Source organism: Physella acuta, unplaced genomic scaffold (genome assembly GCF_028476545.2).
Source record: "Physella acuta isolate Inbredline_101_S28 unplaced genomic scaffold, ASM2847654v3 ptg001122l, whole genome shotgun sequence".
NCBI classification, from domain to species: domain Eukaryota; kingdom Metazoa; phylum Mollusca; class Gastropoda; family Physidae; genus Physella; species Physella acuta.
Window position 1 is genome coordinate 181,930 of NW_026732639.1, and position 17,506 is coordinate 199,435.

Here is a 17,506-nt window from a genome sequence, read left to right on the forward strand (position 1 = left end):
AGAGACTTTGTCAGCTTGGTGGAATAATCTGTATTGAATATGTACATTTCAGGGGGAATAACCTCAGCAGTTACCCAAACAAGAGTATCCAGTGGTTCCTTATAAAATCTTTACTGAAACACAGGATACACATCAATCATTTATTTCAATAGAATTTTTTTAAATCTCAGCAAAACCCAATCAGTACCAGTCTTTTAAATGTTTTGGAATGTTAAACTTCATATATGAACTTAGAACAACCCCACATAAACTAGTTAGCTAATGTTCCCTAGCTACAGTTATATTTTGGACAAATTTCAGAGGTTCCAACACTGTTTTCACTTTCAAAACCCATAACTATCTTAAAACTAATGCTATTTGGTTAGGTTAAAAAAAATGATTCCATGAATAATCTATGTGTAAAATTAAACAATCTTTTAAAGGTAGATAACTTATCTTTAAATAATACTGTTTACTTATGCTAAAGTAGTAACTTATGTTACGTGAACTACTCATTTAATAACTTATTTAATAAGTAAAAGAATACAATTGCACACCCACTAAGTCCACAATATTTTTAGCTCAAAAAAATGCATAGTTTATTTAGACCTAAGTAAATGAGTCCAACCTTAAAAAGAAAACTAATAAAAATGAATGTTTTATTAAACATCATTTTGTTTTCAGACAAGGCCTAGCACCTGTAACAACTTATCATAAGGTTTACTTTTTTAATACAGATTGTTTTTGCTACATTATGATTACATTACAGATAAAGCATAGCTCCCATGAAAATTTGTTAGACTCACAATTTCAATAGAGATTATCCTTTCCAACACTGAATAATTCACATTGTGGTAAATAGAAGTTTTAAGCTCAAAAAAAAATTGTTTAAAATTAATGGTTTCATCAGAATCTGTTCTATCTACCTCTATAAAAAAACCTGCGTTTAAAATACAGCAGGGTTACTTTTTCTATACAGATTATCCTAGCTACATTATGATACATTACAGATAAAGCATAGCTCCCATGAAAACTAATAAGTCTCACAATTTCAATAGAGATTATCTTTTCCAACACTAATTAATTCACATTGTGGTAAACACAAGTTTTAACTTGAAATATTTTTTTTAAAAATCAATGGAATCTGTTCTATTCACCTCTATGACAAACATGCATTTAAAATACATTAGGTTTCCTTTTTTTATACAGATTATCCTAGCTACATTATGATACATTACAGATAAAGCATAGCTCCCATGAAAACCAATAAGGCTCACAATTTCAATACATATTATCCTTTCCAACACTGATTAATACATTGTGGTGAACAGAAATTTTAACTCAAAAAAAATAAAAATCAATAGTTTCACCAGAATCTGTTATATCAACCTCTATGACACATCTGCATTTAAAATACAGCAGGGTTGCTTTTTCTATACAGATTATCCTTGCAACATTACAGATAAACCATAGCTCCCATGAAAACCAATAAGGCTCACAATGTCAACACAGGTTATCCTTTCCAAAACTGATTAATACATTGTGGTGAACAGAAATTTTAACTCAAAAAAAAAAGATTATTAAAAAAAAAAATCAATGGTTTCATCAGAATTTGTTCCAACCACCCCTATGACAAACCTGCATTTAAAATACACCAGCTCCAAGCTAACAAACACCTCCATCTCACGTTGTTCATGAGTTCATTTAGAATGGAAAAAAAAAATCCATGAGGTAATTATTTTCCCAGACTGCACCAACCTGTTTGTGAGAATGTGTGAAGCCACCCTCTGACTTGATGGTTCCTGAGCTACCTTTTCTGTGGCTGACATCATCATCATTGAGGGAAACATTTCTGTACAAAACAAAAAGATAGTTTTACCTGTGCAATACAAAATGCTGGAAATTGGGGGGGAAAAAGATTTCAATTTTGTGTTAGTGCATGTTGGAGAAAAGAGAAGGTAAGCTAATTTAACCAAGCATTCATTTGTTTATACATGAAAAAATTTTTAGTATATTAATAACGCATTACGAGCTATTAACTCTATAATGGCAATAATGCCTACGGTGACATTTTCTGTAAAGCATTTTGTACTGGGTCAGATAGAAAAATTAAATATATCCAGTGGATCTTCAAAAAAATATGGTTGAGTTTTTTGTAGTTCCAGTACAAATTAATTATTTGTTTTATTGGCAGTTGTTTTACAATAAGTGTGTTTCTCATGATAGTCAAAAAAAAGTGTTGAATATTTATAGTTACAGTACATATTAATTTTAAACATTTTAGTAGAAATTATTTTTAAATGAGTGTTTGTTTCAAGAATGTGTAGTTAAGATTCAGGCATTAACAAGTAAAAAGTAGATAATATTAAGTGATGAGGATCAGATGGTCAAAATACATGTTACAAATAGGAGTATCACAAAATCATTTTAAAAAAAGCAAGTCATGCACTACAGCAGTAAATGGGTTTTTTATATTATTAAAATTATTTTTTTAACAAATATTTTATGGTCTGGTATGATAAATTTGTTTGACAGCATTATAACATTTTAATTGGACCAAGCTGTTTTGTATAATCATGTTTTTTTTAAATCATGTGTACAATATGGTTAAAGTAGTTTTTATACAGATGATTAGTCAGTCTTCAGAACATACTTAAATTAAGTCTTAGCCAAAATACACTCATAACTTTAACAATAAAAAAATATTTAATTATGATAAATAAATTTTAAAATTTAGGAATAAAATAGAAACTGTCAAGTGTGGTATGTAGGAAAAAGCTAAAAACAATAATCACCATCTAGCTTTATCATTATAACCTAACATAGTAAATGGCACCTATTTCTATCATTTCTTTAGACAGATCACCAAGCTTTGAACAGCCTCCTACCTCAGGTCAATTAAAGTCATTCGTCTTGGCCGCAGACACTGACCAGTTCGTTTCCGCGTAATCTGCGGGGTGCCGTAAATATTTTGCACGTGAAACCTAGCGGCCCTGTCTACATCAGTAAACATGGCTACAGCCGTTTGTGTTTTTTCTAGCGTCTAGCAAAGTTACATCCAAGGTAAACATTGATGCCCCCACACAAAGCAGCACATTATATCAGCGAGTAAACACATCTCCATGTCTAGATGAGTTGCCATGGTGTCCAGTGTAAGCAACTAAACATGGTTGAGGAGTCCACTTCATTGTGACACTGGATGATTGATTTTTTTATTTTTTCTATAACTAGTTCCAATTAACTTCTTTTGAAACTTGAAAATGTATTCAGGGAAAACAAATGTGATCTAACGTTTGTTATTGTACTATAAATAGTGTTTGTTGTTGTACTATAAATAGATAATAACACAATATATGTAGATTTACAGAGCTTCACATCAGCAAACACAATACTAAACTTCTAATATTAAGACAACCTGATATTAACAGAAATTTTACATATCTTAACAGCCACATTCAAATTCTTAGTTTAAAAGGCCTATTGACATTACAAATAGCAACAAAAACTATTAATAAGACAGTGAGTTCCAGTGCCAATAAATAAATCTTATGCCGAGTTTTAAAAAAAAAGAAAACTAGAAAATATTTAAAGAGCTAAACACAGCTGACCAAATCAAAGCCCTTTCAAGCATTCAGCTCAACTTGTAATGATGAAAGTAAAAGGTCAACTACACCAAGCCTGGACAAATTAATGCAAATTAATATCACTATATCCATAGTTTTAAAAACAACAAATCCTAAGAATAAATCACAGCTCAGCTCAGAAAATCCAAGCCCCCTTCAAGCAATCAACTCAACTTGTAATGAGGAAGGCAAAAGGTCAACTTTACTACAACTCAAATCATAATTGCTTTATCCAGAGTTTAAAAAATTTTTTAAAGCAAGAAATTCGAAGAATAAATCACAACTCAACTCAGAAAACACCAGCCCACTTCGAGCAATCAGCTCAACTTGTCACTAGAAAGGTAAAAGAAGGTCAACTTTATAACTGGATAAATTAATGCAAACTAATTATCACCACATCCAGAGTTTTAAACAATTTTAAAAGCAAGAAATCTGAAGAATAAATCACAGCGCAACTCAGAAAACACCAGCCCGCTTCTAAACTTATTATGAGGAAAGTAAAAGGTCAACTTTACAACTGGATTAATTAATATCAACAAATCCAGACCTAAAAAAAAATTTTAAAAGCAAGAAATCCGAAGAATAAATCACAGCTCAACTCAGAAAACACCAGCCTGCTTGAAGCAATCAGCTCAACTTGTCATTAGAAAGGTAAAAGGTCAACTGTACAACTGGATAAATTAATGCTAATTAATTATCACCACATCCAGAGTTTTCAAAAATTTTAAAAGCAAGAAATCCAAAGAATAAATCACAGCTCAACTCAAAAAACACCATCCTGCTTCAAGCAATCAGCTAAACTTGTTATGAGTAAAGTAAAAGTTCAACTTTACAACTGGATAAATTAATGCAAATTAATAATCACCACATCCAGAGGTTTATAAAAGCAAGAAATTCGAAGAATAAATTACAGCTAAACAGAAAACACAAGCCCGCTTTAAGCATTCAGCTAAACTTGTCATGAGGAAAGTAAAAGGTCAACTTTACAACTGTATTAATTAATATCACCAAATCCAGAGCTAAAAAAAAATTAAAAAGCAAGAAATTCAAAAAATAAATCACAGCTCAGCTCAGAAAACACCAGCCCGCTTCAAGCATTCAGCTCAACTTGTCATGAGGAAGGTAAAAGGTCAACTTTACTCCCAGTCTGGATCAAGTCCCCTGATGTGTAAGACACAACAAGTCTCTAACCAGCAGGCTGAACAAAGTGGTAAATAACAATTCCCTGACGGTGGGGCCGGCAAGTGGCTGCCACTTGAGATTGAGTACTTCCTGACTTTGGATCTAATGTCCACGAAACTAAGAGCACAAGAGTCTTGCTAATTATAATAGCTGTGATTGTTTCCTGATATGCCCAGTGTACACTTAAAGCATACAGTCAACCCTGTAACGCACAACAGAAGTACCGGTCTAAACATGAAATCCATGTTTTGTCTAATACAACGAACAACTATTGCTATTGTTAATGTATACAATACAACTGTACTTATACTTTTTAATATTTAATAAGAATTAATGAGATCAAGTGTGTTCATAATTTGTGTATTTCAGTATTTATGTCAAACACATCCACAAAAAAAGCATGCAACCAGGTTCTTTAGGCTAGATTTGAACTTGAAATGTCTGGTTCAGAAGACCCAGGACATTAATTGGTGCTTAAAGTGATGGATGACATGATGTCATTTACCTTCATACCCCCCCACCCCCCACATCCATCTTTTCAGCGTTACAACTTTTTAAAATATCTATGCATATCTATGTCTTGTTTATCAGATGCTCATGATTAAGGCTGAAATTCTAAATTTTAATTTGCAAACTTTTCTTATAAAGTGTTTTTTTCATAAAGAAAGTTTATCATTTCTCACCAATACATAAACTTGCATCTAGATTAAACACCCTTCTGTTGTAAACTCAAACGTTGCACATATAGGATGCAGTGAGTGTTAGCTTGAAAAGCTTGAGTGAGACTAATGAGGATAACTGTGCTTGCATACAGTACAGCTACACACAGCTTGAGTCATACAGATACATAGTCTCAATTAAGGGGGAAATTAGCACTGCCGCAAATACCAATATTTGCATAGGCCTGTATATAATCATAGCCTGTGGTTTGAGACCCACTGAACTGTTAAAACAAAATATCTTTTATACACTGAAAGTATGTAACCTACAAATCAATAGGCTGTAATATCAGCATATTTATAATGACAAATATAGACCCTTGTATGCAGCATGAATAAACATTAGCTGGGTCATCAGTTCTTCCCACTATAGGCTTATATAATAGAAAATACATATTAGCTGGGTTGACAGTGCTTAACAAATTAACATGAAATACATAGATGATAGGACATAATAAACTTATATAATACAGAATAAACATTAGCTGGGTCATCAGTTCTTCCCACTATAGGCTTATATAATACAAAATACATATTAGCTGGGTTGTCAGTGCTTAACCAATTAACATGAAATACATAGATGATAGGACATAATAAACTTATATAATACAGAATAAACATTAGGTAGGTCATCAGTTCTTCCCAAATTAACATCTAATGCAAAGACTATAGGGCTCTGCAGGCTTATATAATACATAAACATCATCCTTGATTTCAAATCTATTGAACTGTTGCAGGGGAATCATCTGTGTTAGATAAAGATTTTAAAGCCTCCTCCATAAAAATAAAACAAATGCTTGTTGGTAATTTTTGCTGATATAACTAATTGACATCAAAACCATAGACTATATGGGTATATAGGCCTAATGCATAAATATATTTTTAGTCCATGGTTTGAAATCTATTGAACTGTTGCAGGGAAACATCAGTGTTTGAGATTTGAGTACCTCGATAAAACAACTGTTGGTAATTTTTGCTTATCTTTTTATAACTAAAAAAAAAAACGGCCCCGTGAAATAAAGTATGGGTGGGGGGAAAAAAACAACGCAAAAACCACAAACACTCACATCTGAATGCCAAAGAGACGTAGGGTCGTACATTTGTGTTGGTAATCCGCCAGTCTCAGTCAGCGACTGCCGCCTTCCCCCAGAAGGACAACACGCTCTACGGTAGTAAAAGGGGGGAGGGGTGGACACGGGGGAGGCTGGATCGATACTCCTTTCTTACTGGCGCCATCCCACCCTCAGACAACACTCTAGCACTCGGCAAAGATCGGGTTGTGTTGAGGGGGGACAAAGAGACCAGATGGACGCGTGTGTGACGGTCGCACACACGCACGCACACACACGCGCGCGCACGTGATGGTAACTCAAATCACCAGAACAGCTAAAATAAGCAGGTTAATTTTTTTTTAATGACAGACGTAATGATTTATTAGTATCAACCATGAGGCCCGTAAGGAGTAACCAATTATTTTTTTAAAAAAAACTGCTTGCTCGTGGTTGTCTGAACGTCGTGGGCGGGGATGTCAGCAACACGATAAAAGATATTGTTCGACGAGCCTTACCGCTAGGGTTAGTTAGCGGTAATGTTTATGGGCATCGGCGCTACAATAAGTGGGTACGCCAGCCGTGTTACAAGAACTATAAACAGATAAGCCGCGCCCACATAGGCATAGTGAGTATGTAATTAGCAGGCTTGGGTAGATGTGCTACGTGTACTCACACAACCCGCCCCGGATCTCATAAAACGACACTGTAGGTACGTAGTAATGTAATCCCCCCCCCCCCACACACACATGAATCTAGTGTGTAATACTTACTCAGATATAGTAGGTGTGTAATATTTACTCAGATTTAGTAAATGTGTAATATTTACTCAGATTTAGTAAATGTGTAATATTTACTCAGATATACTAGGTGTGTAATATTTACTCACGTATACTAGGTGTGTAATATTTACTCACGTATACTAGGTGTGTAATATTTACTCAGATATACTAGTTGTGTATTATTTACTCAGATATAGTCGTTGTGTAATATTCACTCAAACAAAAAACACGGTAGGCATTATTTACTGAATTGGATAAGTAAGTTGTGTGATAAAATACTAATGTTTACTTCGCTAAGGTAGAGTTGGGTAATATATTTAATCAAATAGGTAGTAGGTAATATTTTTACTCAAAAAGCCACGGAAGGAAATATTCATTCAGATATGGTCGGTGATGGGACAGCGCGGATGAATGATAGAGCTGACCACACTATACCCTTCACATGCCAAGGTCACTGAAACAGAGCTCTACTTCACCATGGACAGTAAGGTTCGAAATTGTACTTTATTATCGGTATGTCATTAGTACTCAGATATGGTAGGTGTATACTTCTACTCAAATGTATGCGGTATATTTTTACTCAAATATATACGGTATGTGTATATTTTTACTCAAATATATTCGGTATGTGCATATTTTACTCAAATATATACGGTATGTGTATATTTTTACTCAAATATTTACGGTATGTGCATATTTTACTCAAATATATACGTTATGTGCATAGTTTACTCAAATATATAAAGTATGTGTATATTTTTACTCAAGTATATACGGTATGTGTATATTTTTACTCAAATATATACGGTATGTGTGTGTGTAGACTTTTACTCACACAGCAGAGCATAATATTTACTCAGACACGGTAGCGGCCTACTAACACGTAAGCAAACTAAACAGGTTTCGTGTGTCAACTAAACACTTGAGTCTTACGATCACACACTAACCGCGTGTGTTCTTAACACGAGTTCACACACACGCATGTGTAACAAACAAGCAAGCCTACTTCTTTATCATTACGCATGTTGTACATTCTGTACGACTAAAACAAAAGTTACTTCCCTCACTGATAAACACCGAAATTACTTCCCTCTAACAAGGCAGATGTAAAGGACAGATGAGGTAGTGTTTGACTGTTTATTTAACCCCAGCATATGAAGAGATTGTTTGAGTAGCACTATGCCCAGCGGCCTTCTCTTTCACCGACTCGAGTCATTCGGTCAATGAAGACTTTAGGCTCGTGAACGCTCTACGGATTCGAACCAAGAACCCAACTCACGTCCTCCGTACTCTTCCTCTGAACCACATAGAGTCATAGACCGATCTGATCTAATATGCAGATATTCAACACTATAGCATGCTTTACACCTACTCACATAGCTGCACTCATATACCCTACACTGTTATTGGGGTTTCTCTGTAACTCCACTCCCTCATCCGGACAGTCTAGATTTGAACACATACCAATTACATGAGCACCGAGCGTGATTTACCTCGACCACGCAGAGAAGCAGTGAATTTCAGCTTAAACGAAAACAAACAGCGTGGCGGTCCCTCCCGCTTCACACCCACCCCCACCCGTCCAAGATTCGAACGCAGACCAACTAAATTAGTACCGAGGGTGATTTACATAGACCACGCAGAGAAGCAATGAAGTGCCGCTTAAACGAAAAAAAAAGCGTGGCGGTCCCTCCCGCTTCACCCCCACCCATCCAAGATTCGAACGCAGACCAACTAAATTAGTACCGAGGGTGATTTACATAGACCACGCAGAGAAGCAATGAAGTGCCGCTTAAACGAAAAAAAAAGCGTGGCGGTCCCTCCCGCTTCACCCCCACCCATCCAAGATTCGAACGCAGACCAACTAAATTAGTACCGAGGGTGATTTACATCGACCACGCAGAGAAGCAATGAAGTGCAGCTTAAACGAAAACAAACAGCGTGGCGGTCCCTCCCACTTCACCCCATCCTCCCCGCCAGAGTGCCTGCGGTGAGAGTGAGCCTATCAAGGAACTAGACGAGGTTAACTAGTACTAAACGGAAACAGAAAAACTTCCATCCGGGTTGGCCCACCAGTACGGCGGCAGCAATCATGATATAACTATACACGAACAAGAGCTAGAACTGTAACACAAGACTGGTGTGGGTGTCTTTATATGTACGTTTTAAAACAAGGGCGACAAGTACGGGGACAACAAACGTGATATAACTGTATACACGAACATGAGCTAGAACTGTAACAACTGGTGTGGGTGTCTGTATATGTACGTTTTAAAACAAGGACCACAACAAACATGATACAACTGTATACACGAACAAGAGCTAGAACTGTAACAACTGTGGTGGGTGTCTGTATATGTACGTTTTAAAACAAGGGCGACAACAAACGTGATATAACTGTATACACGAACATGAGCTAGAACTGTAACACTGGGGTGGGTGTCTTTATATGTACGTTTTAAAACAAGGGCGACAACAAACATGATATAACATGAGCAGTCTTACAAAAGTGTGGTATAGAAATATAAGAATGGACCTTAGCTCCATTTACAAATGTTTAAAGTTATTTAAGAATGGGCTAACACAATGAGAACAACCATAGCATGGTTATATTAGAACTTTAAGTCACAACCATAACAATTGTGTATAGTTATTTAAGCACAGACCCTTGCAGACCTGCGACATAGATCTAATACATCCAGCTCATTCCGCACGTACAACGGTATAACAACTATTTTGTATAAGATCTATGTATAAGTAAACCATGTTAAATGAATGAAAGCAGACTACAAGTAAGAAAGAAATATTACTATTGTAAATCTGTAACAGTCCTCACAAGCCGATGATGAAAACTGTAATACTAAAGCGAACACTTAAATGACGCTGTAAATTACATGTCTGAGGCGTGGAAAAAAAATAACAACTGTTTTGGTTTATTAAATCTAAGACGAGTATAAAAACCCTATAACCACTTTTAAAACAAGAACTTGTACACGCATCATCAAATACCTATAAAACAGAAATACCGTAGATATATATTTAAACAGTACACACATGTACGGTAAAAAAAAAGCCGGTGGGTCAAGTGAACTATGACCTCGAGGACAGGTAACGCGCGATCCCACAAGGTAAAAAAAAAAATTCCAGAGTTTTGTAAAAGAAAAAAAAAATAAGGAAATGATTTTTTTTTAAACGCGTTGTGTAAGATATTATTAAAGCAATAAGCCTTGTAGCACAACGGAAATGAGTCAAAGTTGCCCTGCAGGAGTGTACGGTGGCATCAATATTGAGAACAAAAAAAAAATCCATTTCACCGTGGCTGGGAATAGACCCTGGAATCTTAGTTAAAACTAAGGATTCGAGGAATCACTAAACGAAACAATTTTTTTTAAAACTTGGCCAGAACTTAAAAATGTATCCATTAATCCAAGCTTTGATCTTTGCGGTGTAGTCAACACGTACAAACAACTTTTCTTTGAACTTTTAAATTCACCATTCAGAAAACGTAACTATATTTTTTTTTCTAAACAATTCACAACACCATCACAGTACACTATTTCTCGAATGTGTGCTCACGGAGTTAGAAATATATATCATAAAATAATAATCCCACGAAAAAAACATACTCAAACTCCTGGAATTTTGAACACACACACGCGACATGGGGGAACCAAGGTAGACTCAACACTCCCCTTCCTTGCTCACTATGCACGCGAGAACAGCACGTGCAGGGGCGGATAGCGCGAGGGAGGGGCGAGAGAAAAAAACCTGCTCGCCAGGTGTGTGTGTCGGCTACACTGACACACTTTTACAACAACACAATACAGGAGGTAGGAGAGGGGGGGGTGAACGTGTAGGTGGGGCACACTAAAACCTGTGCGGCAATTTTATCAAAGATAAGATGCGGTAAAGCACATTTTAATAAAGAAAAAATCATGCTTGCACCGTGTAGGTGAGTAATACGGCAACACACTGCGGTAATCGGTGATAGCGCGAGTTAATGAGATGCATGTCAAATGGTGAGGAAAAGGTTTAGGCAAATGTCATACTGGTGCCCGGTGTTTGGGGCGGGGGTAACAAGCTAAGGCAAGATGTCATGGTAAACAGTCGCATGCTAGATGTCATAAGGAAAAACAGGATAAATCAAAGGGAGTCAAGTAAACTTGAATGAAGAAACTTATAAGGATCGATTCAAGATTTCACGAGGATAAACAGGCCAATGTTAGATGCCACAGAGATAAACAGGCAAATACTAGATGACACAGGGATAAACAGGCTAATGCTAGATGACATAAGGGATAAACAGGCCAATGTTAGATGACATAAGGGATAAACAGGCCAATACTAGATGACACAGGGATAAACAGGCTAATGCTAGATGACATAAGGGATAAACAGGCTAATGCTATATGACATAAGGGATAAACAGGCTAATGCTAGATGACATAAGGATAAGGCTATTGCTAGATGCCACAGGGATAATGCTAATGCTAGATGCAACAGGGATAAACAGGCTAAGGCTAGATGCCACAGGGATAAACAGGCTAATGTTAGATGCCACAGGGATAAACAGGCTAATGGTAGATGTCAGAGTGATAAACAGGCTAATGCAAGATGCCACATGAATAAACAGGCTAATGCCACATGCCACAAGGGATAAACAGGCTAATGCTAGATGCCAGAGAGATAAACAGGCTAATGCTAGATGCCACATGGCAGAGAGATAAACAGGCTAATGCTAGATGCCACAAGGGATAAACAGGCTAATGTTAGATGCCACAGGGATAAACTGGCTAATCCAAAATGTCTTAAGTAAGATGTCATTTGATCACTCATTAAAAGGCTGATAAATAATAAATTGATTTCACATATCTTATATAATGTAACATGTGTCATTTTTTCACTCATTATTTATATAAGGCTGATAAAAGATTTTACAAATCAAATGTAAGATATGTCATTAAATAAAATTGTGAACTTTTTAATGTTTTAATCCATGGGCCTTTCTAAATAGATTGTTTTTTTAAATATGTGAAACTTAATAAAAGAATTGTTTTAAAAAGATACTTTGTCTGCTTACAATCTTAAAATGAAGGATAAAAAGTGTTCTACTATTAAGACTTAAAGTATTTTCTTAAGGTACTAAGAATATATATACTTTTCAACTTAAACTTTTGTCTAAGAAACAAGTGGGCTTTGCCACTTTTATTTAACTAATGTGTCTACAGCCCAATCAGAAGATGCACAAGTGCTGAAGCAGTTATAGGAAGGACAGACTGAGAATCTATGCCAGGACAAAGTTGTCAAGTAAAGCCCCGCCCTGGAATTTATCAGACCAAGACAGTGTCACTTCTTAAGTGCCAACTCTGAGCCAATTACAAAGTGCCGAGAATGCAGAAGGGGGAGGGAGGGGGGGTGTCCAGCGGGGTTTTTAATTTGTTTATAGCATTCATATATGAAGACAAAGAGAAAGACAGACCAACAGATGATAAGAAAAGAAACTTACTTTTGGTTCCGCTTCAACATGGCGCAAGAGGCAACTACCTTGAGTATTTAGAATGGCTTCATTATGCTAACTTTTAATATGGCAGTTTGGTACTCTGTATTGAGGGAGAGAGAGAAAAAAAAAAGATAATTTACATTTTTTTTAATATGTGGTTTTTATTTTGAGTAACTGACTCACTATACATATAATTTTTAAAATTTAAATCATGGACAAATCAGACACTTAGTCCAAGAATATAATTTTTTCTTTCAATAACTAGCACATATTGATTTATTATTTAAACATATTTTTTTTCAAATTGAAATTAATCTTACTTTAAGGTCTAATGCATAAAAATAACAGGTTGATAACCCTTAACTTAACTAAATTCTAAAGATAAAAAAGAAATTGCTCTGATTTGATAAGCTTTGAGCATATAATTAATAAGAAAATATAAACATTAAGATATTAAACCTTCAAAAAAGTTACAAATGTGGTAAGGATTTTTTAAATTGCAAATTCTAAGTTTGTTGCTATTTATAAACAAATTTATTTTTTTAAATAATAAAGAAAGGTAAGTGGGTTTTTTTTTAAAAAAAGACAACTTTCATCCTGTTTCTCTGCAGTTATTTCCCTTTCTGTGAAAATACAACTTCATGCAAAACTTGTTTCTTTTTTTCAGCTGATAGGCCTACCTTTTTTATAAACAGGCGTAACAAGTTCTAAAAAAACGTTTAAACTTTTTTCATTTGTAGGATCAATATTTATTGTAATAATATCTTACAATTACACAGCTCCAAAGTTTAATCCTTAACATCTGAGTACTATTTAATTATATAAACAACAAATAAATATTTATATCTATAGTCTTAGATTATGAGTGTATTTTTAATTATCTTATAAAGATTACTTTCTTTTAATCATCCTCTTTCAACAAGGATTTAAAGTTTAACAGTCACATGCAAGCAATGACGTCATTATTTTAAAAAATGTGTCATACATCTGTTATTGATCCAAATTTAACTTGTTAGTCAACCATGACGCAAACACAAACCCCTGAATATAACAACAAAACAATCGTAAGCCCTGAAATTACCAGCAGTACTAGTTGAAACCAGTAGAAAAGGAGTGTGAGTTACTGTGAGAATGTCACTGACTCACTCAAGTGTTGATTGAAGTGTTTAGTTGCCCTCTCTACACAATACAGACTACAGGATAAATGCAGTATAATTTTAATCAGACCATCTGCCCAAATGACTGCATTGTTTATTTGAGTTTAAAATGATTAGAAAAAAATTTGTAGAGTTTGCCAACATATTATCTATTTAGAGTACTGGACCAATATATACAAAAAAATGCAATATGTACCAACTCTCTCTAGACAGACTATAGTATAATTTTAAGGCCGATTCTAGCCGGAATAAGATACGCATGCGCAATGGAGAGAAACTACGACTTGCCTTAGCGGCGATGTTTTCGATGGTACTGCGCATGCGTGTGTTTACAACCGCAGAACCCTAATACCAACCCTAATCCTATCCTTAACCCTATCCCTAATCCTATCCCTAACCCTAGCCCTAATCCTAACCCTAATCCTATCCCTAACCCTACCCCTAACCCTCATTCTAGCCCTAACCCTAGCCATAGGTCACTGCGCATGCGCAGAGCTATCTTTTGCCGACTAAGTGGAGACGTTGGGGAGAAACATCTTCTTCCAAGTAGACACTTCGTAATTTTAATCAAACCATCTGCTCTTGGTTTTAAAAAGAGGAAAAAATTGCACCAAGATTTTTTTATAATTTATATTATGGTATTTTAAACAAACAAATGTAATATTGATCCTACTTCAAAAGTTTAATTACATCGGTTTTGTTTTTTTTAAATTATTCTCATAATGAGCAGCAAGTCTAATTTCCTACCAGTTGCTCAGAGGGTTTCTCTATGGTCCCAATTAAGAATCTAAGAGGTATATTATGGTATAGATAACAGCGCAGTGATTTAATTAGGTTATAACCGAAGTTATTGAGTGCAGTATTTTATCTTGGACACAAAGTTGAGTTCACCCTTAAACATTCCATACACACATTTAATTTTGAATTTTTGATATAATATAATTCATAAGGGCAAGTTAAGTAGAGTGACTTCTACTCCACTGGCCACATGAACCGTCACGTTCAAAAAGGAAACTTTAATTTTTTACTTTTATAATTCATATTAAACTTTAGACCAAAACATTAGAGATTACAAAATGTTTTTTTTTTATTTGTAATCAGCTCTGTGAATGCTTATTTTGAAAGAAAAAAACAAGTCTAGACTCTAGCTATTTTTTGCATTTTAACAACCATTGTACAAGTACCCAATTCTCATTTCTGTACAACAATTAAATGGTACAAAAATAATTATATAACAGGTCTACATTTAATAGATTCAGCAATGACTAATGCTAAGGGAGGTAACATTATAAATAGCTATGGTACATTTTTTTCTTGCCAAACAGAGTTGTGTTTTTTTTAAAATAATGAGTAATAATATATTAAAAATTACTACCAGTTTTCAATGCACTGAATATTATTTAGTTAATTATTATTTATAGACCAAGAAAAAATGTTCAAAATTTCATTATTATGGCTAAAGGAAAAGAAACTTTTAAACTAGCCAAGTTTGTTAATAATATGTGGACTGGAATTTAATGTGGACTATTGTTTAAAATTGGAATCTATAAAATATTCAGTGCCTATAGCTTTATTCTACAAATAAAGTTGTTATGCATTAATACCCCCCCCCCCCCAAAAAAGGTTGAGCATTTTAACAAGTAGCCTATAAATTATTAAGATTAATAGGTAGTAAATACAACAGTAAAGAGCCTAGCTGATTCTGTAAAATTATTCCCAGATGTCATTCTCTTATTCAAATAAATTTGCAACATATATAAGCACACTGAACTGAACTTGTATAGAAAAAAAATTAGGAAAATATTTGCATCATTTATATATTTTATGCAATATCTTAGTATTTATATTAACATGGAGCATTCTTTTTAAATTCCAAACTTTCTTCCTTCATTTCTGTTGAAGACATCTAAAAAATCCTAACACTAAAAAATAAAATGCTACTACTGGTAGCAATGGCCTAGAAAAAAACAAAACACCTAATTGTTTTCTTCCTTATCAAAATTCTCCAAGAGAGGTGTATGGCAGCACTTTAATTTGTTTATCGACTCCAAACAATTATTAGGGCAATCCAAAGGGTCATCCATAATGGTGATTTATTTCCTATCAGTCCCCAAGCCTCCTAAAATAATGTAGCACTTATAGCCCTGTTATTCACAAATTTATGAACCCACTCCCTCTCATACTGATGTCATCTATTGACAAAAAGTATGGGTAATAGCTACTAATATTTTGTTGAAGCATGCAATGATGTGATGTCACACTTTCTTAACCCCCTCCACACATTTAGATTATTGGATGATTGACACACAAAAATATAATATAAGCCCTCCCATCCCCCAAGCAGTCTTCTAATAACCTCATAGGCTTGAACTTAAAATCTGTAACTAAATTGCACATAAAATATAAACTGTCCTGGTTGTGTAGTTGGGCTAGTTAATACTGAGTTAACAAACTTAACATAAATAATATGCCTTAATTTATTTAAGTGCCTAACTTTAACTAAACAGACTCTTTAACTAAATTAAATTAGTCTAAAATCTAGGCCTAAATGGTTTAACCAGGCTTCTTAAGTTTAAATTTAATAGGCCTAATTTATTTCATACACATCTTGGCCTAAGCTTTTTTTTAATTAGCCTAATATTTTTAAGTAGACTAGTAGCAGTCATTAAGATCAGCCTACCTTATATTAATTTGACTAAGTACTTTGGTGACTAGAGTTAGATCTAGACTTCAGATGAAGTCAAAAATAGTGGATTGAAAATCCATAACTGTAACAACAGATTACAGTAGATCTAGATTTCTAGTACATGATTGGGGGGGGGGGGGGGATATCACCATTAGACCATACTATGTGACCATACACATTTATTTTTATTTCAGACCTATGACCTCACTATGATATATAAAACCGAGATTTTCATCAGTCCCATTTCTCAGTTATTATTCACACAGTCATCCTTCATCTTACTCAATTTCCCCCAATCTTCCAAGCAGAATAGAAAAAATAGAATGAAGAATTTTCAAGAATGAGATGAAAAGCAGCAGGCAGTGAGAGAAAAAAATTTAATGAAAACTTACAAGACATTAATTTGCCTTTAATCCTGACTGTCACAAAAAAATGAAATGAGATAATAAGTATATTTACATTATAACAGTTTAACCGTTCACGTTTAGTAAAAAGAAGTAGTGTTTATTAGTTTGGATATTATTAATTGGAAAGTCCCAACATGAAATCATTTACGCTCTGGCATACGCCATTTTAGACCTCAATATAAAATCAATCCTACTACTCTTTGTGCGTCAACAAAACAGAATCAAAGAAGCAGACTAAATAATTTTATAGCGTTAGTGGAAACAGAATGTAATATGGCTGCCGTATCCAATGTAAGCAAATTGGTGAAACCGATTAGGAATTACTGATAGATGTATTACCACTTTAAAATGAATCACCAATTGCTTAAACAATACGATTATTAAAATAAAATGCAGACAAAAAAGGACTTCTAAATTCTAAA

General features: G+C 34.5%; 1 protein-coding gene across 4 annotated transcripts in view; it reads right to left on the reverse strand.

Annotated features, from left to right (window-relative positions):
- LOC131956003 (uncharacterized) overlaps positions 1 to 17,254 on the reverse strand; it is a 41,517-nt gene extending 24,263 nt beyond the window's left edge. For 3 of the 4 annotated variants that reach the window (XM_059320335.1, XM_059320337.1, XM_059320334.1), the window contains exons 1-2: positions 2,868 to 3,277; positions 1,738 to 1,831 (exon numbers count right to left, since the gene is read on the reverse strand). In XM_059320335.1, the coding sequence (XP_059176318.1) occupies positions 1,738 to 1,831; positions 2,868 to 2,992 (219 nt within the window). In that variant the 5' untranslated portion in view covers positions 2,993 to 3,277. Of the gene's footprint in view, positions 1 to 1,737; positions 1,832 to 2,867; positions 3,278 to 12,840; positions 12,935 to 17,069 lie in introns of those variants that run through there. The other variant, XM_059320336.1, reaches the window with a different exon arrangement.
- Positions 17,255 to 17,506: the final 252 nt, after the last annotated feature.